The sequence below is a fragment of the Camelina sativa genome, chromosome 8 (assembly GCF_000633955.1).
Source record: "Camelina sativa cultivar DH55 chromosome 8, Cs, whole genome shotgun sequence".
Lineage (NCBI taxonomy): Eukaryota > Viridiplantae > Streptophyta > Magnoliopsida > Brassicales > Brassicaceae > Camelina > Camelina sativa.
Genome location: NC_025692.1, coordinates 1,156,409 through 1,176,681, shown reverse-complemented (window position 1 = coordinate 1,176,681; position 20,273 = coordinate 1,156,409). Strand labels below are relative to the sequence as shown.

General features: G+C 37.5%; 5 protein-coding genes and 1 pseudogene across 6 annotated transcripts; 5 read left to right on the top strand and 1 right to left on the bottom strand.

Annotated features, from left to right (window-relative positions):
* Positions 732-3,870, bottom strand: LOC104705473 (omega-amidase, chloroplastic). Its single transcript, XM_010421486.2, has 10 exons — positions 3,515-3,870; positions 3,286-3,402; positions 2,885-3,109; positions 2,408-2,501; positions 1,935-2,009; positions 1,725-1,803; positions 1,611-1,626; positions 1,330-1,410; positions 1,160-1,242; positions 732-1,075 (listed from the first exon to the last, which is right to left on the bottom strand). The coding sequence occupies exons 1-10, from the start codon at positions 3,776-3,778 to the stop codon at positions 997-999; spliced, it is 1,113 nt and encodes a 370-aa protein (XP_010419788.1). The 5' UTR covers positions 3,779-3,870; the 3' UTR covers positions 732-996.
* LOC104705472 (17.6 kDa class II heat shock protein-like) lies at positions 4,169-4,891 on the top strand. The gene has a single exon (XM_010421485.2). The coding sequence runs from the start codon at positions 4,249-4,251 to the stop codon at positions 4,711-4,713; it is 465 nt and encodes a 154-aa protein (XP_010419787.1). The 5' UTR covers positions 4,169-4,248; the 3' UTR covers positions 4,714-4,891.
* Positions 8,009-9,898, top strand: LOC104705471 (annotated as a pseudogene).
* LOC104705470 (U-box domain-containing protein 52-like) lies at positions 10,371-13,609 on the top strand. Of its 2 annotated transcripts, none has more exons than XM_010421482.1 (7): positions 10,371-10,767; positions 10,859-10,932; positions 11,017-11,342; positions 11,421-11,715; positions 11,792-11,893; positions 11,984-13,109; positions 13,215-13,609. In XM_010421482.1, exons 1-7 carry the CDS (start codon positions 10,587-10,589, stop codon positions 13,226-13,228), a joined length of 2,118 nt encoding a protein of 705 aa, XP_010419784.1. In that variant the 5' UTR covers positions 10,371-10,586; the 3' UTR covers positions 13,229-13,609. The 2 variants fall into 2 exon arrangements, with proteins under 2 accessions (XP_010419784.1, XP_010419785.1); XM_010421483.2 differs by having other exon boundaries at positions 10,662-10,771.
* LOC104705469 (sulfated surface glycoprotein 185-like) lies at positions 14,804-15,549 on the top strand. Its single transcript, XM_010421481.2, has one exon. The coding sequence runs from the start codon at positions 14,837-14,839 to the stop codon at positions 15,437-15,439; it is 603 nt and encodes a 200-aa protein (XP_010419783.1). The 5' UTR covers positions 14,804-14,836; the 3' UTR covers positions 15,440-15,549.
* LOC104769437 (conserved oligomeric Golgi complex subunit 8) lies at positions 15,899-19,477 on the top strand. The gene is made up of 12 exons (XM_010421480.1): positions 15,899-16,144; positions 16,235-16,387; positions 16,838-16,986; positions 17,178-17,255; positions 17,362-17,455; positions 17,551-17,625; positions 17,735-18,031; positions 18,118-18,185; positions 18,278-18,332; positions 18,463-18,601; positions 18,767-18,951; positions 19,040-19,477. Exons 1-12 carry the CDS (start codon positions 16,019-16,021, stop codon positions 19,325-19,327), a joined length of 1,707 nt encoding a protein of 568 aa, XP_010419782.1. The 5' UTR covers positions 15,899-16,018; the 3' UTR covers positions 19,328-19,477.

Here is a 20,273-nt window from a genome sequence, read left to right as displayed (position 1 = left end):
CCATGGCCTTGGGGTCCATAGCACGTGCGGCCTCCCACACGCGTACGGCAACTTCTTCTTTAGCAGAGAGTCCCCCTGCGAGCGCTGTGAGTATATGGACCACTCTACTATACGTCTCTTACCCCTAATAGGTTTGGGCCACGTGTCTCCTCCGAAGACTATGAAAACCACACACTCACTGTGTAAAATCTTGTAAAGCCTGTTGTTGTTGTAAGTGTAACTGCATTTTGTCGTCCGGTCATTTATCATTCAACAATAACCACGGATCATCAAATCATGTAGTAGTAGACGCTGACAATGTTTTATGTTCTATCGTTTTCAATCTTTTATATCCACTTGAGGGGAGGATGAGCCAATCTGAGAAACTCGCTCAATACTGTTTACTTCTTCTCATCTATAAAACATATACATACTACATATTACAAATCTTGGTGTAGCAAAGCACCATGGTTAGATTATCGTCTTGACTTGAGAGAGTTATGTGATGAAACGTTTTGAGTAGATTAAAATAGCCTAACACACTAACTGATTGAGTGGTTTGACAATTTCTTGCCTTAAGCAAAAACAGTTACTAAGCACATTTGTATATTTCAGCACCATATCCAATTAATGAACATTTTAGCTAAGTATTTGAGATTGAATATGATGGATTGATGGTTGCGGAATCCTAATATGAGTTGTTTTAAAGAGACAATGACATTTACTGAGAAACTCACAAAATAGTATGTACATTGTGGTCAAAGTCAAATGCTATTTTTGGATTGCGAATCACACACAAGTCTACATTATGACCACAATGCATTGAAGTTTATAAACAACCAACACATGGCACAAGTGGGTGGAGTTTGACATTATCTTAAGCAGACTTATTTTATTCAATTTAACCCAAAGACCGAGTTTATTATGTCTTGCAGAGAATTGACTGATCAAAGAAGTTGTGCACAACCTGCACATCTCTCAGAAACAGAGAATTCAGATGTACAGTTTCTGCTGCGTTCATTTGGAATTCAAACGCTCTATGTCTACAAGCTGGTAAAGATCTCCCCTCCGCTGTTTATTTAGCGGAAGGCTTGACCTACAATGTGAAAAGCGAGACTGAATCAGCGGATTTTAACAAGATCATAACGGGATAGATCAAAACCAGGAAAGTTGTGATTACCTTCGTTGTTCAAGGATAGAGTAATCAATCTCTGCTATGATAATGTCCTCCTCATGCTCAGTCGTCGCTAATACTTCTCCAAACTGTCAGTTAATTTTATGAGTTTGAGTTAAATGCTCAACTAAGGCGAGTTATTAATCAAGTATTACAGAAAACGTTTAGCAGCTTACAGGTCCGACGAGTGTAGAGTGACCCCATGCAGTGTAGCCAGCTCCTGAATCTCTGGCAGGTGAGCATGTCGCCACATATAACTGGAGGAAGTAGCACACATAGTTCTATCAACTGCTCCATGACTATGATAGATTCAATACAGAACAAATTCCAGAGAGCAGAAGAAAAATACTTGTACTGATAACTCAAAGAGAAATACCGGTTTTCTATTAATACATCAAGAAAAAAATGTATTTCTCTTTGGAACTATCAATACTAGTATTTAACTTGCTTCATGTACCTGATTATCCGTAGCCCTGAAACGGAACAAAACAGATCGAGTTAGCAATGTGATTTAACCATCTGATTATTGATTAACTAAGCCAAGCAAGTTTTAATAGACTGTGAAATGTACCTTGCCCTTTGTAGTAATTCCCAATGCAATGGTCCAGTTGTCGTGTTAAAGGCTCCCGGGTAGCACAGCAAATGAGCCCCTGAAATTAATAAATCAAACATGTGGGTGATGATGATGACTGATGAGGTTCTTTAAAACGATTTATCGACCCGAAAAAGATAGGTAGGAAATAGACCATTTGGATAAAGCATATAATATTAAAAGACTTACCTCTTGCAGCATATATCATAGCTAACTCCTGGAACCGGATATCATAACAGATGCCTATTCCAATACGCCCTACATCTGCAACAACCAACTTTATTTTCAAGCACTGCACCGCGCAAGAAATTTTTTTTAAGTACTAGAAAGTGAGAGGTGATGTGAACTGTCCTACTATGACTTGAATACTCAACAAAGACATTTCCCAAGTCAAAATAGTTGGCATTTGGCAAGGTCTTAAAAGCGTATTAATATTATTGGTGAACAAGTTCTCTTCTCCATGATCATTCGTAAATACTAGGCCAACATGAAAGTGAATCATTTCACCGTTGAGCTAAGAGGATCCCACATCTAAGTGGAGATTTAAAAATCCTAAATCCTAAACCAAATAATTTTTAGATAGTACTAAAAAAAGTTTATGTAAGATACATGAGTGTTTATGCATAGCTTAGGACTGATATTTTGCAAAACCAGACTGAAACCTGTATCAACGATTGTCGGTGTCTCTCCAGCAGTAAGCGTTTTTGATTCCATAAAAGTAATCTTCCCGGGAATGTCTATATCGAATAAATGTATCTGTAGGCATAAGTCCAAAGAAAATCAAGTACACACAATCAAGAACAAGATTGTTTTGGGAACTGATAATATAAGCATGCTCGTCGATTAAGGCTATTATCTCGCTCCACCTGTAGTCCTTAGACTCAGTGGAGGAAGAACTTAGGCCAGAACATAATTAACACATCATTCTAATTACTTTTTAAAGTCTTTAGATCCCGTCAACTGATTACAATATCTACAAATATTCTCAAGGTTGGGCTCGTTATGGCCTTTAAATCTCAAAAGATGAAACAAGATTTTAGAAGTAAGATTAGCATCTCTTGATTCTATGGCCTAAAGTAGAGGAAAGTTCATTACTTAAAGTTTGAAATGGAAGTGCTGTATCGAAAAAACAGATTAACCTTTCGATGCTTAGCTTTCAACTCTCCATCGGAACCAAAGACACAGCAAGTGTTATACAAACGATCCCCAACTCTTTCTGGAATAGAGCCACCAATAATAGTAATCTTGAGACGTTTGGAAACTTCAGAAAGCATTGTGGTTGAAGGAGAAGCATCACCACCCGCATCAATGTCCTCCGCATAAACTGGGAAACTATCATTGGAATAAGGACTGTTCCATATTTCCTGAAACAAGACCCCATATCTCTAGCTTATATACTCCTAGTAAATTGTACACATTTGACCAACACAGAACATCACAATTGAACCCACAAAGAACAAACAGATAAAAAGCCAAATTATTTCAGGTAAAAACAACCAAATTCACGAGCAACAAAAGCAAGCAAATTAAGCAAACTCACGGGTAAGAGAACAAGCTTAGCTCCTTTGGAAGCAGCTTCTTCAATAGCGTTTTTAGCGTGAGAGATGTTTCTCTTTTTGTCAGCAGTCACGGATAGCTGACACAATCCGATATTGAACTACAATATATTACCCACGAAACGAAAGATCAATCAAACGCTGATATGATTGAACAAAAAAAATCAAGAAAAATCGAAAACAGAGCTAAATAAATAAAAAAAAGGAGCTAACTTTAGTCAACGGAGGAGCAGGTAAGGGAAGAGCAGAGGGAACTCTAGCTTGTTCAGGATTGAAAGAGGAAGCCATGGAGGTAGAGATGGATCTTAAAGCTGAGGTTGACGAAGATGGGAGTTTTAAGGTGTGATTAGTGATCGATCTCGGAGATAATAGCTTAGGAAAGAAACTGGATTTGAGAAGGGTGAAGCGAGAGAAAGGATTAGGGTTGAAAAGATTCTTCGAATTGAATAAGAGTGACGATGAAACTGCCGACTTCATTTCACTTTAGACCCCCTGTCCGATGTTCTGATATGATTAGCTTCATGACTCATGACTTCATAACGATGCTTTTTGAGCCATGAGTCATGAAGCTAATCAACCGTACTGACCCGGTTCAACCGTATTAAAACTAAATTCCAATGAAATCGTACCTTCCGTTAAACCAGATACCCGAAACAGAAACAAATGGGCCTGGGTACTCCAAATTAAAAAGCCCATATAAGATATTATAACAAAAAGCCGCATTACAAATATCTCAAAAACCATAACGATCAAGACGTTTCTGGAACAATACCGAAGCGGCTTCTAAAGACCAAGACGATCACTTTCTACATCACTCTAGAAACTATCCATCTCGACTCCTATATAAACTTCCACTCTTCTCCATCAAAATATCATCAATCAAACAAGAAAGAAGACAAGAATCAAAGAGTCAAGAATCAAGAAAGCTAATACACAACAAAATAACAATGGATTTGGGGAGGTTTCCGATAATTTCAATCCTCGAAGACATGCTCGAAGTCCCGGAAGAGTACAACGAGAAGAGCCGAAACAATCCATCAAGAGCTTACATGCGAGACGCCAAGGCAATGGCTGCTACGCCAGCTGACGTCATCGAGCACCCGAACGCTTACGCTTTCGTCGTGGACATGCCTGGGATCAAAGGAGACGAGATCAAGGTTCAGGTAGAGAACGAGAACGTGCTTGTGGTGAGCGGAGAGAGGAAGAGGGAGAGCAAAGAGAACGAAGGTGTCAAGTATGTGAGGATGGAGAGGAGGATGGGTAAGTTTATGAGGAAGTTTCAGTTGCCTGAGAATGCTGATTTGGAAAAGATCTCTGCTGTTTGTCATGACGGTGTTTTGAAGGTTACTGTTCAGAAACTTCCTCCTCCTGAGCCTAAGAAGCCGAAGACTATTCAGGTTCAAGTTGCCTGATGAGTCTGTTTGTCTGTGATCGTGTTTTGTGTTTTGTTTTCGGTTTTGTAACGAATGTACTGGGAGTGAAGCAATAAGTGTGTGGTTCTAATGTGGGATTATAAGTTGTTTCTCTGTTCATCTTTATCTTTGTAAGATCTTCTAATCAATGAAGTCTTTTTTTGTAAGAAAGCTCCCATATCAAAGTCTAGAAACATACATGCCTATGAGGCAGAATTTGATGTGTTCACTAATGTGACATGTCGGCTATATTGTACACCCTGACTAAAAGAGTTCTATTATATCCAAGTCAACGATTGAAGCGTAACAGAGCAGTTGGTCATTCCTCTGTTTTTCAAATTATTTATTTGTGACCTAATCCTCTGTTTTGCACAACTTAAGCAATTGTATTTTTGGATAATGTAAATAGATCTTCATCTACTACATTTGAAGTATTATGAAATCTAAAATCTCAGTCTTATTGATGCTACATTATTGTTTAGATGAAAAATCTGCAACGGACACTAAAGCCAAATCAAGTTTTGTGCGGAGAGTTAAAACCTTTTTTTATGAATAGCGTTATTCACGAATCTTGCGTTATTCACGGATCTTGCGGCATACAGTGGTACCACATGCTTTTTTTGTTTACTAAAGGATATACGAACTGTACGTTCATAGCTCCTTTTATAGCTAGTAAACAAAAAAGCAGCGCCAGAGCATATGTTAATTTAGTCTCGTTTTCAATGTTTATTCCATGTTTTGCTATGGATTTAATTAATTAATCATTCATCAAAAGCAGAAAATGTCTTGAAGGAATCAGTCTTTTGTATCCTTTGTATTCTGTATGTCGCCTACTTTGTGGACTATTATCTTCGCGCTAAACCTTTCAAACTTAATAAACCACTTGTAGGTTTTCGTTCTGTCTAGACGACTGTACAGTTGATTCTGCCGTTTCTCCCCAAGTTCTGCTGTTTCACAATTTTTTTTGTCTAAAGTACTTCAATATTTTTTCTGTTAACTTTATCACTCAACTCCATATTTACAAATCACTTAATTAAAAGTTACTTTTTTAATAATTTGACTTAATGGTTCAATGCGTAAATTAGATTGACCGGTAGATGTTAATCAGTTGTATATATATTACAAACATAACCTTCTCCTTTGGAGAAAAAAGCGACATAAACAATTTTTTTCGTTAACCAAACTATTCTTTATTTACCCTACAAAGAGTCTTTCTATTGCGTGCTTTGTTATGTTGTAAGGGACTAACGTAAGATCACATTCACACTTGTTCTAGTTCGCCAAAAAGTTCCCATAACAGTTGTATATTTTAAGATTAGTTTTAATTTTGACTTGTGAATTTTCTGAATAAACAAAAAAATAACATGAATCCAAGCGGGGTGGAAGAGGCCACTATGACTATGTGATGTTAGTTATAAAAAAATTATAATATCTAAATATTACGAGTAGAAAAAAGAAACTAGAGAGATCGCCTAAAAATGCCTTCATTTGGCAGCTCAAGTAAACACAAAAAGAAGAAGAGAAAAAGAAACTAAGCGTGGGACCAAAAGTCTCCATCGGCCACCTAACGTTCCACACCGCCAAATACATTTTAGACTTAAACAATGTTCGATACTTCCTTGACGCGTTCACACTCCCTTCTTTCGGTTTCCAGGTGCAAATCATTTGAGATCTTATATTATTGGGTTCGTATATAAAAATATGTGTGTCAAGTGTGAACACCCACTCTCCACAAGTGTATAACAAACATTGTTTTAAAAATACCCGACTAGTATCGATTACGCCTCGTAAAATCACTAGATCCATCCTTTTCACTTTGATTAATGACTAATTCTCGTCTACCATCCATTATCCGATTATATTGTCTAATCCGATTAATCCCCACATAATTTTGTATATACCGATTAGTTTTGGAGCCAAATATAAATCAAATATATATATTTCTGTTATTTAGACATTTAAATTAAGAGTTTATGATGTTTTACAATAACTAATGTACAAACTTTTAATTAAAATCATTATTTTTTCTTAATATTACATTTTTATGTTTTTACCGTAATTTTAAAGACAATATTATAGCTTTATATTTTATTTGATATTTTTCTTTTGACATAAACATAATTATACATATATTTAGTACTATATATTTTTAATTTACTATTAATTTAATAAAATAATCCAAAAATTAGTCTTTGATTAATCCCCATTTAATTTCAGATTTTTTCCTTAGGCCCTAAATCTACCGCAATTGCCCGCGCATAACGATTACTAAAATAGAGATAACAAACAACGTTTACAACAAATTTTGTTGACAATGATAAACAAATAAAAAGAGTGGTGGAGAGAGATGTCCATATCTAAACTCATATTTTCCCCAACCGGTTCATGAAGAGAGGGAATCATACGTGTATCTTTCTAGCTCTTGTTCATCTATTTGCCAACAAAATATCACAATACACTAATTGAAATTTAAAATAACTTATTTACAAAATATCGAATCTAGATTTTTAGCTTTACATACCTGACGTTTCACATATTTTAGGAATTAATCGACTTGAAAATCTCCCGATTGTTATCGAAAATTAATACCACTTCATCACATGTTGTGTTTATTCATCGATAAATAGTTCAAATCTATTAGTANATTTTTTTTTTTTTTTTTTTTGTAAGTATAGTTCATCTTTTCTTATATATGTAGAGATAATAGTCTCTTTGTTGTTATCCTATCTTTTACTTAAAATACTTTGATCGCTTCATTTGGATTTTGTTCAAAACGAGAAAGTTAAAAGAGTGCGGCCAAAGCATATAAATATGGTTAGCATTTCTAAGAAAATTACAACATACTATAACAATTGATAAACTTGTACTTTTTAATAGACACACTTAAAAATAGTGAGAAAAAAAAACAGTAAATGTAAGTCAATAAATTTCGCTTTGAATTAAAAAGCAGCACGCAAATTAAGAATTTGGTTTGATTCGAAGAATTAGATTCAAATTTAGCTTGAATTCACCTGTTTACTCTATATTTTCCGACATACGTTTATAAAACTCCACATACGTAGTTTGGTTCCAAATATGAATCTCTTACAAGGATCAAACGGGTTCTGCCTTTTCTGTACTGCTGTCTAAATTTTTATCTAAAAAAAAAAAAGAAAAAGAATAAAAATGAGCAATAAATAATAAGAATTTATTTAAAAAGAAAAAATAAAAAGAGTATATAGCATAGGCTCTAGTAAAGTCAACTTGCGTGTTCACACTCATCCCACAAGTTTCGTCTCCATCTCCCCAATTTTTTTTTTTTTTTTCTTTATACAGACTTAATTTCTTATTTATGAAACCCCAAAAATATTAAAATCTTCTCCTCCACTCCAAATCCAAAGAGAGACAAAAGAAAGAACTCAAAACAAAACGTGAAACAACACAACTTCGATGAAAGCCGCCTCCGCCGCCGTTTACGGAGACGAGGAAGAAGAGGAAGAAGAAGAAGTCTGTGATGTTTTCGACGGTGGTGAGGTAGATTCCAAGAAAAGCAACGAGACCAAAACGCTCAAAGGTTTCTTCACTTCTCTGCTTTTGATGGAGGAGCACGAGAAGCAAGACCAAGAAGCTCGTAACGCTGCTTCACGCCGCGAAATGTCCGATTTCCAATCTAATTACCGGAAAAGAGCAAGAACCATGTCCGATTACTACTCCGATCTCAACGATTACTACGCCGACGCTGAAGAGAGTGGTGATATCAATCTCAAGAAGTCACGCGTCTCACGCGCCGCCGTTGCTGCTGCTGCTTCTTCAGAGGTTGAGGCGGAGAGCAGTGAGATAACCGGATCCGGATCGGTTAAAAGTACGGGTACGGGTTCGGGTCAACAGAGACGGTTATGGGTTAAAGATCGGAGCAGAGCTTGGTGGGAAGAGTGTAGCCGATTGGATTATCCTGAAGAGGATTTCAAAAAAGCGTGTTAGAATGTCCAAATCCACGTTTGCGTTAATCTGCGACGAGCTTAACTCCGCGGTTGCCAAAGAAGACACCGCGTTGAGAAACGCGATTCCTGTGCGGCAGCGAGTCGCGGTTTGTATATGGAGATTAGCCACCGGTGAGCCGCTTCGTCTTGTCTCTAAGAAGTTTGGTTTAGGTATCTCAACTTGCCACAAGCTTGTTCTTGAGGTATGTAAAGCCATTAAAGATGTTTTGATGCCTAAGTATCTCCAATGGCCTGATGATGAGTCTCTTAGAAACATTAGAGAAACGTTCGAATCGGTTTCGGGTATACCAAACGTTGTTGGCTCTATGTATACCACTCACATTCCGATCATAGCTCCTAAGATTAGTGTAGCTGCTTATTTCAATAAGAGGCATACTGAGAGGAACCAGAAGACTTCGTATTCGATCACGATTCAGGCCGTTGTGAACCCGAAAGGTGTTTTTACTGACTTGTGCATCGGATGGCCAGGGTCAATGCCTGATGATCAGGTGTTGGAGAAGTCGTTGTTGTATCAAAGAGCTAACAATGGAGGTTTGTTGAAAGGGATGTGGGTCGCTGGTGGACCGGGGCATCCGTTATTGGACTGGGTTTTGGTTCCATACACGCAACAGAACTTGACGTGGACGCAGCACGCGTTTAATGAGAAGATGAGTGATGTGCAGAGAGTGGCTAAAGAAGCGTTTGGGAGGTTAAAAGGACGGTGGGCGTGTCTACAGAAACGGACTGAAGTGAAGCTTCAGGACCTGCCTACGGTATTGGGGGCGTGCTGTGTGCTTCACAACATATGTGAAATCAGAGAGGAGAGAATGGAGCCGGAGCTGATGGTTGAAGTGATTGATGATGAGGTTTTGCCTGAAAACGCATTGAGATCGGCAAATGCTATGAAGGCAAGAGATACCATCTCGCATAATCTATTGCATCACGGCCTCGCGGGTACTTCATTCCTATAAAAAAAAAAAAAAGACTGGAAATGTTCTTTTTTAGTTTCCTCTTATATGATAAAACTAAAACTAAACTTTTGATTCTTTTGTTTATGCCTAATGTATTATTGTACCTTTAGATCACAGATGATATATGAGGGAATAGAAGAAACTTAAATTATATATAAACATACTATACAATTATTTCCAGTCTCTTTTGATGAGTGGTAAAGCATGAATGTACAATATAGCTCAATGAGATATCATTCTCTGGTGTGTATGCTACTCGAATGAGCCAACAAGTTTGGTTTGTACACTTTAGAAAAGACATGTTTTTTTTTATGCTATACTATACATGTCATAGTCTTCCAATTCGTCAGGGTAAGTCACTCGTTTCTCGAGTGGCTCTAAACTCAGCAGTGACAGCCACTCTTTTCGGACCCACAAATCACATGCAAACCGACATGCGAGATTTTAATATCTTAATGGTTTTTGTAAATATCTCAAAAGAGTTTAGATATTAACCAAAATTTATATACATACATATGTAATACAAACTTGCTAATTAACCAATCTAGAAGCTAATCCGAATAACAAAGAAAGATTTTGCATGTTTTATTCTAGAAGAAGCCACACCCCCTCCATAAAATAGAGAATCCTCCTTAAAAAAAGCGATTATACAAAAAACAATGGTTAATATAAATCCTAGACTCCCGCTTTTTTCTCTGTTTTGTTTCTAATGAAGAAAAGGAAAAAAAAAAGTTAGTTTGATCGTGGGAGAAACAAACTTTGAAAAACAGGAAGAAGAGAGGAGAGAATTGTTAAAAGACCCAGAAGAAGAAGAAAAGCTTTTTCACAATCTTCTTCGTCTTCTTTCTCTGCTCTTCTCTCTTCTTGTTCCCAGACACGACTAAGAAAGAGAGAGAGAGAGAGGTCTGGTAACACCTGACTAAATTTATTTAGAATATAATTAATGGCTCGTCCTAACCCACCGGAGGATGGCCACGGCCACGCCCCAGTGAACTCCACGGTTGTCGCTATTGACAAAGACAAGAACAGTCACTACGCTGTTCGTTGGGCCGTTGATCATCTCTTCAATATGAACAATAACACCAGCATGATTCTAGTCCATGTTCGTCTTAAAAATTCAAACAGTAGGTATCTTCTCCTCATATTCACACTCACCTAAATCATAATTGTTTATCTTCTTAATCGGATTAACTTTAACAAATGTTGTTGTTGCAGATGGAGGTAACGTTGGTGATAATGAATTAAACCAGCTTTTTGTTCCATACAGAGGTTATTGTGCACGCAAAGGGGTATATAAATTTCCCATTGAACACTTTATATGCATTTAAAAAAAAAAACCATACCTGATGTGTTTGTCTTTTGTCAATGTTTAGATTACAATGCTGGAGGTGATTCTAGACGATACAGACGTAGCGAAAGCAGTATTGGATTACGTGAACAACAACCTTGTGACCAACCTCGTGTTGGGATCATCCTCAAAAAGCCCATTCGCAAGATCTCTCAAGTTCACCAAATCACATGACGTTCCTGCTTCCGTTCTCAAATCAACGCCTGAGTTTTGTTCCATCTATGTCATCTCTAAAGGCAAAGTCCAGTCTTCTAAAACAGCTCAAAGACCTATCACAAACACACTCGTCCCACCTCGTGCACCTTCATCTACGTTTCATATATCTGACAATGACCAAGATCATTTACCTAGGTACTCTTTTGTAATGTCTGCTTAATTTGCTGCTATGGTGATTTTGTAGTAAATCATGTTTCTTGAGGACATTTGTAGGAATCAGCGTAGTGCAAGGAACTCAACTCCAGAGAGGCATTCCCATGATGGCAATGGATACAAACCAGTGAGAGAAATGCAGAAGATTCCTACAAATGGATCATTGGATTTTAGTTATGATTTTAGGCAGCCAAGATGTCAAAAGAACTCTTCTTCTGCAAGAAACTCATTTACTGATGAAGGTGATGTTGGGTCTATGATGATGATGGGTGCTTCTATTGACCTTACTGCTGAGAATTTAGATCTCGTTGTTGGTGCATCAGCTTCTTCTGATGAGTCTGTTTCACAATCAACGGTATGTTTAAACACAGTAGAGCAATATGTCTATGATGATGGATAAGATTTAGTATTCACTTAATGGTTATTTGCAGAGAGATATTGAAGCTGAGATGAAAAGGTTAAAGATTGAACTCAAGCAAACCATGGACATGTATAGCTCAGCCTGCAAAGAAGCTCTTAATGCAAAAAAGAAAGTAAGACTTTGTTCAAGAGCTAGTTGACGAGGATGTTTTTTTTGTGTGTGCTCCATCTGATACTTTCTGGCTCTCTCTTGGTTTTTGAAGGCAAATGAGCTTAACCTGTGGAAAATGGAAGAAGCTAGAAGATTTGAGGAAGCTAGAGTTTCTGAAGAGGCAGCTTTAGCTGTTGCGGAAATGGAGAAGGCCAAGTGCAGAGCTGCTATAGAAGCAGCTGAGAAAGCGCAGAGAATGGCTGAGTTGGAAGGACAAAGAAGAAAGCAAGCAGAGATTAAAGCAAGAAGAGAATCTCAGGAGAAAGATCGTGCTCTTAGCGCTTTGGTACAGAACGATGTCCGGTACAGAAGATACTCTATTGAAGAGATTGAAGAGGCTACTGACAACTTTGCAAACAACAGAAAAATAGGAGAAGGTGGGTATGGACCAGTCTATTACGGCACACTTGATCACACACCTGTCGCAATCAAAGTCTTGAGACCTGATGCTGCTCAAGGAAAGAAACAGTTTCAACAAGAAGTCGAGGTTCTAAGTAGCATAAGACATCCTCACATGGTTCTTCTTCTTGGTGCATGTCCGGAATATGGGTGTTTGGTGTATGAGTTCATGGAAAATGGGAGCTTAGAGGATAGACTCTTCCGTAGAGGAAACTCGCCTCCTCTTTCATGGAGGAAAAGGTTTCAAATAGCTGCAGAGATCGCTACTGCACTCTCCTTCCTTCACCAAGCAAAGCCAGAGCCTCTGGTTCATCGTGACCTAAAACCTGCCAATATACTCTTAGATAAAAACTACGTGAGCAAGATCAGTGACGTTGGATTAGCTCGGTTAGTACCCGCGTCAGTGGCTAATACAGTCACGCAGTTCCACATGACATCTGCAGCAGGAACGTTCTGTTACATAGACCCTGAGTACCAGCAAACGGGCAAGTTAACCACGAAATCAGACATATACTCATTAGGGATAATGCTGCTTCAGATCATCACTGCAAAGAATCCAATGGGTTTGGCTCATCATGTGTCGAGGGCAATCGATAAAGGAACTTTCAAGGATCTGCTTGACCCGGCCGTGACAGATTGGCCGGTCGAAGAAGCTACAAATTTTGCTAAGTTATGTCTACAATGTGCAGAGCTAAGGAAGAGAGATAGACCAGATCTTGGAAAAGAAATAGTTCCAGAGCTTCTCCGGTTAAAAAGCTTGGGGATGGACAATGAATCAGGTAATATTACTACACATATGAAGCCCTAAACAAAGTCTTGAAAAGTACCAAGTTAAATTACCCCAATTGCTTACACTTTCAATAATACACTGTCTTATTCATTAGGATGCCATAAATAACAACCGGGTCTGAAGATCATATGCTTCTTAAATCTTTTCAAGACTTTGACGAGGAACTGAATAGAAAGATTGCTTGATTCTCAAGAAAGAAAGTAAGAAAGTGGTAAGTGAAGTGCCATGATGAGATGACTTCTAAAATCTAACCCTTGTTAATATTATATATCTCTGTAACATGATAGCTTCCACCTTTCTTTCTGGCTTTCCGATGAAAAAGTATAGAACAAAATGCAGTGGCGGCTTATTGTTACTCTTCTCGTAGCACAACTAAGTCGAAGCTATTGATTTATTCAAACTATTTATGTTCTTCTGAAGTTTCATTTCTAATTTTGTGAGAGAATATGATTTTGATATAGATTTTATTTATTTTTGTGTGGAAAGCTTCATGGGTTATTATTTTTATTTTCATCTCAAAAGAGTTCAAATTAATTTGGGATGCCTGTATGAGGCCTCCTATTTCCTCTCGTGTACCCATGTACTTTAAGGCTCTACCTATTTCCCCTAGACAACATATATTCTTCCCAATTCCACATATATTAATTTATTTCTATCTAATTAACCAAAATTAATTAAGCTGTAATAAATCAACGTTTTGCGTTTTAAAATTGATAATTAGCGATTACTGTACCGCGATTGACTTAACCTGACCAAAAATATTAGACCCGGAAATTGTTTTCTTTACCCATAAAACCAAATCGATTTGGGAAAAAATTGATTTATTATAGGTTTCCCCAAATCGATTTGGTTTTATGGGTAAAGAAAACAATTTTCGGGTCTAATATTTTTGGTCGGGTTAAGCCAATCACGGTACAATAATCGCGAATTATCAATTTTAAAACACAAAACGTTGATTTATTACAGCTTAATTAATTTTGGTTAATTAGATAGAAATAAATTAACTTATGTAGAATTGAGAAGAATATATGTTGTCTAGGGGGAAATAGGTAGAATCTTAAAGTACAAAGGTACACGAGTTGAAACCCTATTTTACAAGGGGCCACGTACATACAGGCAGCCCAATTAATTTTGGGTTTCAACTTTATAAAATCACCCGGTTACAACTAAAAGCAATATTTGGCTCCCAAAGAATAAGTGATTAACATAAGAAAAGATTAAAAGATGAACGAATCAATACAATGGCGACCTTTATAAAATGGAATCGATACAAAGCCAGCTTTGAAAGCAAAGTATAAAAAAAGAACAATAATGACCGAACAAAAAAATTTGGAGAGTGTGACACTTTTTAGTTCTAGGATTAGTTGCTTCATAAAATGGATTATTATTGAGTATGAGTTGAGAAAGGAATATCATAAGTCATTTGAAATATAATGAAATCAATTTTTTTTTTCAAAAGATCATTCTCACCTCCAAATAGAAAAAAACAAAATGTTGAAAAATTTAGGCTTAATAATATATTTTTTTCGAAAAGCTATGTTTGCATCTTTACCGTAAGAAAGATGATTAAGAAAAACATATAAAGCTTAACAAACATTGTCTTTTTTTATTCTCAAAATTTACTATTAACTTTCCAGCAAAAACAATCCATCAAGAAAGCATCTTAGTATCAAGCCATCACATAATTTATAAATGACCAACCAACTAACCTAAGCAATGAACATTATTCCACTCTCCAAATTACCACCAACTTTTTTAGATCATATCAACATGGGACTCATCATCATCATCATTGCATTGGTCATGGTCGTAGTAGTTGCATCATCAACGTCCGATCAAACAAATGTCCTCACACCACTTTGCATCAGTGAATGTTCCACATGTCCCACCATTTGCTCCCCTCCGCCTTCAAAACCCTCTCCCTCCACGTCGTCGTCACCACCTCCGTCTCCCACATTGCCGTCATCCACTTCTCCACCGCCTCCACCGCCACGCAAACACTCTCCCCCGCCACTTTCGCAATCGCTTTCACCGCCACCGTTAATTACCGTTATCCATCCACCGCCGCCACGGTTTTACTATTTTGAGTCCACGCCACCACCTCCACAGATATCTTCCGATGGAAAAGGCTCGCCCCCATCAGCTCCACCGTCGCCACCATCCCCTAAGGGACAGTCACAAGGGCGACAACCTCCTTACCCGTTTCCTTATTTCTATTTCTACACGGCATCAAATGCCAATCTTCTCTTTTCTTCTTCCTTTTTGATCTCTCTTGTTATATTTTCTTTATCTATCTTTCTTAACGGTTCGTTAGTGTGAAGAACTCCTCTATATTGTTAAATTATACTTACTGTTATAGTATACTATTATTCATTTTTGTTGTAATATAAGATTGCTTTCTCATCAATGCAACATTGAACATCAAAGTATTTAGGCATGTGAAAACAAGCTAATGGGCTAAATCTAGCCAAATGTGTCCAACCGAATCGGGAAATTTCTATTACAGTTTCGGTTATTGTTTTTATTAGGAAGCCACAAGCGAACTAAAAACCTACCCGTAGTCGATAAATTTAATATCTAGCTAAGTTTACATGTACCAAAAGTGAAATGCACGTAAATCTTATTATCGGGTACGTTGGTTTATTTGCCGGAAAGAAACAAAAAAAAAGTTGGTCTATTTTCCAAATCGAACCGAATTCGTATAGAACCAAAATTTCGGTTAAAATCCGGTTCGGTTCTTTAACTCAATTAACGAAGAAGATAGAAGAGAAAAAATGAGATCCAAGAACAGGAAAACAAATCACAGAAACATTTGAAAATTCGTGAGTTTTCTGGATCTGTGTACTCTCTTTGAGGAGATATTTTGATAGCATCGGGCTACAAGAGTCTGATCGGAAAATGGCAACGGAGGTTGGGGAGATGTCTCCGCCGGAAGCGACGGCGAGTCTTCTCTCTCTCGCTTCCGCCACTCAGCAACCGTACGTCTCCGAGCTCCTCTCCTTCACTCTTGATCGTCTCCACAAGGTATGTCTATCTTTCTATCTTGATATCTCTGCTCGCATGGATTTTATTTTCTTCTGGATTTTTCATATCGGTTACTGAATAATTTTGAAGGAGCCGGAGTTGCTTCGAGTGGATGCGGAGCGGATTCAGAGGCAAATGCAAGAGGTCGCTGTTGGAAATTACCGCGCGTTTATCACCGCTGCTGATGCTTTGCTTGCGATCCGTCAGGAAGTTTCCTCCATTGATAAGCATCTCGAGTCTCTGGTAAGTATTATACCTGTTAATCGAGCTCTACTGCTTCACTTGGTTAGTTCTGAATCCTGGCTGATAAATTACGATTAGTGTCAGTGCAAGTATCATTGCTAGGATCTGAAAATAGTTTTTTAAGAATGTTGTGGTAAAGGTTGGACTAGTACTAGTCGTTTCTGGAGCCTTCAACAGTCTAAAGTGGGGTAATTAGAAAATCGACTGTAATCAAGTTAAGCTGAAGAACCATGTTGTAGACTCAGTGGTCTTGTTGTGTTGTAGTCTAGCAGACAGCTAACCTATTGAGAATAGGTGAATGAATCAGTGGATTAGAAATGTAGCTTGAGCTTCCATGTTTTCAGATAAAAAATCCTCTGACTTTAGCAGTTGCATCCTTGGAAATGTTTTCTTTTTTTTTTTCTATCAAATTTTTGATGTCGGAAGTCTGTACTTTTCCACCTGTTGCAGATAGGCGAAGTCCCAAAACTAACGTCTGGTTGCACAGAATTTATTGATTCCGCTGAGAATATTCTGGAGAAGAGGAAGATGAACCAAGCTTTGCTGGCAAATCACAGCACTCTTCTTGACTTGCTTGAGATTCCTCAGCTTATGGACACGTAAGCTATTTGTCCTGCCAAAAAAGTTTAATCTGATTTCTTCTTGTCAGTCTCCAAAAAGTGTAATCTGATTTCTTGTCAATCTCTGCTCATGCCTTTCATGAGAGAAAAGCCGAACTTATTCCTGGCGTTAATCAAACTTCTAAATGTGTACAAGTTCTCTTCAAAACTTTTTTTTTATCTTTCTGCAGTTGTGTGAGGAACGGAAATTTTGATGAGGCTCTTGACCTCGAAGCATTTGTATCTAAACTTGCAACCATGCATCCCAAGTGAGTTTTTGGTATCTTTCTCCCAGTATATTGTTTTCTTTTGCCTACTTAAGCCCTGAAACTTTAGATTTTAGCTCATAAGAACTAATCTTCTCTCATTATCAAGATTGCCTGTCATCCAAGCACTTGCAGCGGAAGTTAGACAAACAACTCAGTCACTTCTCTCACAGCTTCTCCAGAAGCTACGCTCAAATATACAGGTTTCATGTGAATGTAGTTTGTTTGGATACAGTAAACTATGCTTAGGCTTAGCAATCTAGTAGGCTCAATATTTTGTTAATGCTCTCTATTTCAGTTACCAGAATGTCTCCGGATTATTGGATACTTACGGCGAATAGGAGTCTTTGGCGAGTATGAAATGCGATTGCAGGTGAACTATTTCGATATATAAAGTGTTAACATTTGCATTGGTCCTTCATTACGTTGTTTTTCTTTTCTGTGAAATTGTGCATTCTGAAATGTTCTTATTGTCTTTGCAGTTCTTAAGATGTCGAGAAGCATGGCTCACTGGAATTCTGGAGGATCTAGACCAGAAAAATGCTTATGAGTATTTGAAAGGCATGATAAACTGTCACAGAATGCACTTATTTGATGTGGTTAATCAATATCGAGCTATTTTTGCTGATGATACATCGGGGAGTGAAGAAAATTATGATGGTGGACTTCTGTTTAGCTGGGCCATGCATCAAATAACATCACACCTGAAGACTCTGAAAATTATGCTTCCAAAGATTACTGAAGGAGGATCTCTATCAAATATTTTGGATCAGTGCATGGTTGGTTCTTCTACATCTAATGTATTCTCTTCTGGATTCACTGTGAAACTCTTTTTGCATTTTGCTTTTTTCTCATGACCGTGTAGTACTGTGCGATGGGGCTTGGTTGGGTTGGGCTAGACTTCCGGGGTTTGCTTCCTCCACTTTTTGAAGAGTAACAATTCTTTTTGTTATCTTTTTACTTGTTGTCATGATTTTTTTTTATCTATGTACAAGTTCACTATCTAACTCACATACTTTCTACAGGGCGGTTCTGAACTTATTCTCTAAGAACATGAGTACAGCAGTTGAGAATTTCCAGGTGGGTGAATGCGAAATCTGAACTTTTGTTCTGGCATGGAACTCAACTTGAACAGTGTTTGATTTCCAATCAACCACATGCTGTACTGTTGAGTTCCTCAATTAAATTTTTCCTAATGTTTTACTTCCAGCTAGTTTTGGATTCACATCGATGGGTTCCACTACCATCTGTTGGCTTCCCATCAAGTGGTATTAATGAAGATAGCAAAGATGATGTCACCCCTCCATCATACTTGATGGAGCACCCGCCTCTTGCAGTTTTCATAAACGGTGAGAGAAGGATACATTATCGATTTCTAATACTATAGAAGATATAATAACCCTTGCTGACTCTTCTCACTATTACAAATGTTGCAAAAGGAAATTGTAACTCTTTTGGATGATCTTTTTTTTGTCCAGTCTGATTGCAATTGATGATCCCTGTTATGTCCACAGGTGTATCTGCTGCTTTGAACGAACTACGTCCTTGTGCCCCGCTAAGTCTGAAGAACGTTGTTGCTCATGAACTGATAAAAGGACTTCAGGCTGTCTCTGACTCCTTACTAAGATACAATACAACTCGGATGCTTCGACTCAGTGAATCCAATCTCTTCCTCTCACTTTGCCGAGCTTTTGTTGAGGTCCAGTTTTACATCTCATCACATGTCAACTTTGTATCAACAAGTCAAAACTCAGCAATGTAACTCACATGGCCCTTTGTTCATACAGGTGGTTTTTCCACATTGTGCCACATGCTTCGGCCGATGTTATCCAGGTGGTGCGACCATCATTATGGATGCCAAGAGCGCATACGAAGGTCTAGGTCGCATCTTAGCTTCATCGTCCTCTCAAGAACCATCCAACAAATCTCCAAAGGTCGTCAGCACCGACATAAAGGATGCATCAGAGAATGGTGTAGCCTCCCAACCCGAAGATAAACAAGACGAGAGTCCGAAAGAGAAAGAAGATAACAGTCCCATTCCATTACAAACTCCTGAGACAGCACCCGAGTCTTAAGAGATTTTCCATTATATTTTTCTTTTGTTGTAAGAATGATATGCCAATACATATTATAGAGAGACAACAAAAACTTTCAACTAAGTGAAAAAATATCAATGGATTATCCAGATGGGACTATTTATATGTCGAATTGAGATTTCATCCAAACTGTTTATGTTTTGTATTGTTCTGTTTACTGATCTAAAAAAAATGCAAAGTAAGATTTTGTAGCCATTCTTGTAATAAGTTCTCAATCTTTAATTTGGTCACACAAGATCCTATTATTTTTTTCGTAATTTCCAAATCTTTTTTTTTTCTGGCTATCAACACAACTTATATTAACCAAACTCAGTCCATACATGGGTAATCAACTTCTACAAAGGATTTCACCCAACACTAGTAAAACTTGTTCATATAGCTACGTGTGATAGTTACGGAAAAAGTAGTAGCAAACTATAACTACAGAAAGTTACAAATTAGTGACAAAGTATTAGTTAATTTAATTTGTAGCTAATATGTCACTAAGCGTAAGTATATAATGACAGATAGTAACAAAAGAAAAGTGTAGCAATATTGCTTCAAAGTTTGTGACACAAAGTATCGTAGCTCTGGTACACACAATATAAGTCGTCACAAATTATAGTTAATAATTACTAAAATAATGTAAAATTATGAAAATATAATTCAAACATTTTGATACAAACTCCTTGTAACTAAAGAAAGTTTTGGCACAATATCTTTGTGGCTATACAAATAAAAATATGAAAACCTTAGATGCCATTTATTAGCCTTTCTCTACTTAGATATATTTTGTCTTCCCTTGGTTTACAGCCACCCTATCATCTCTTAAGTCCAAAAGCTCTATCGTTGATGTCTGATCTACTATTCCACTATCTCCGCCGCTATGGCTGAACCGCCTATCATCCCTTGTTTTACAGCCACATATCATCTCTTAATAGACCTC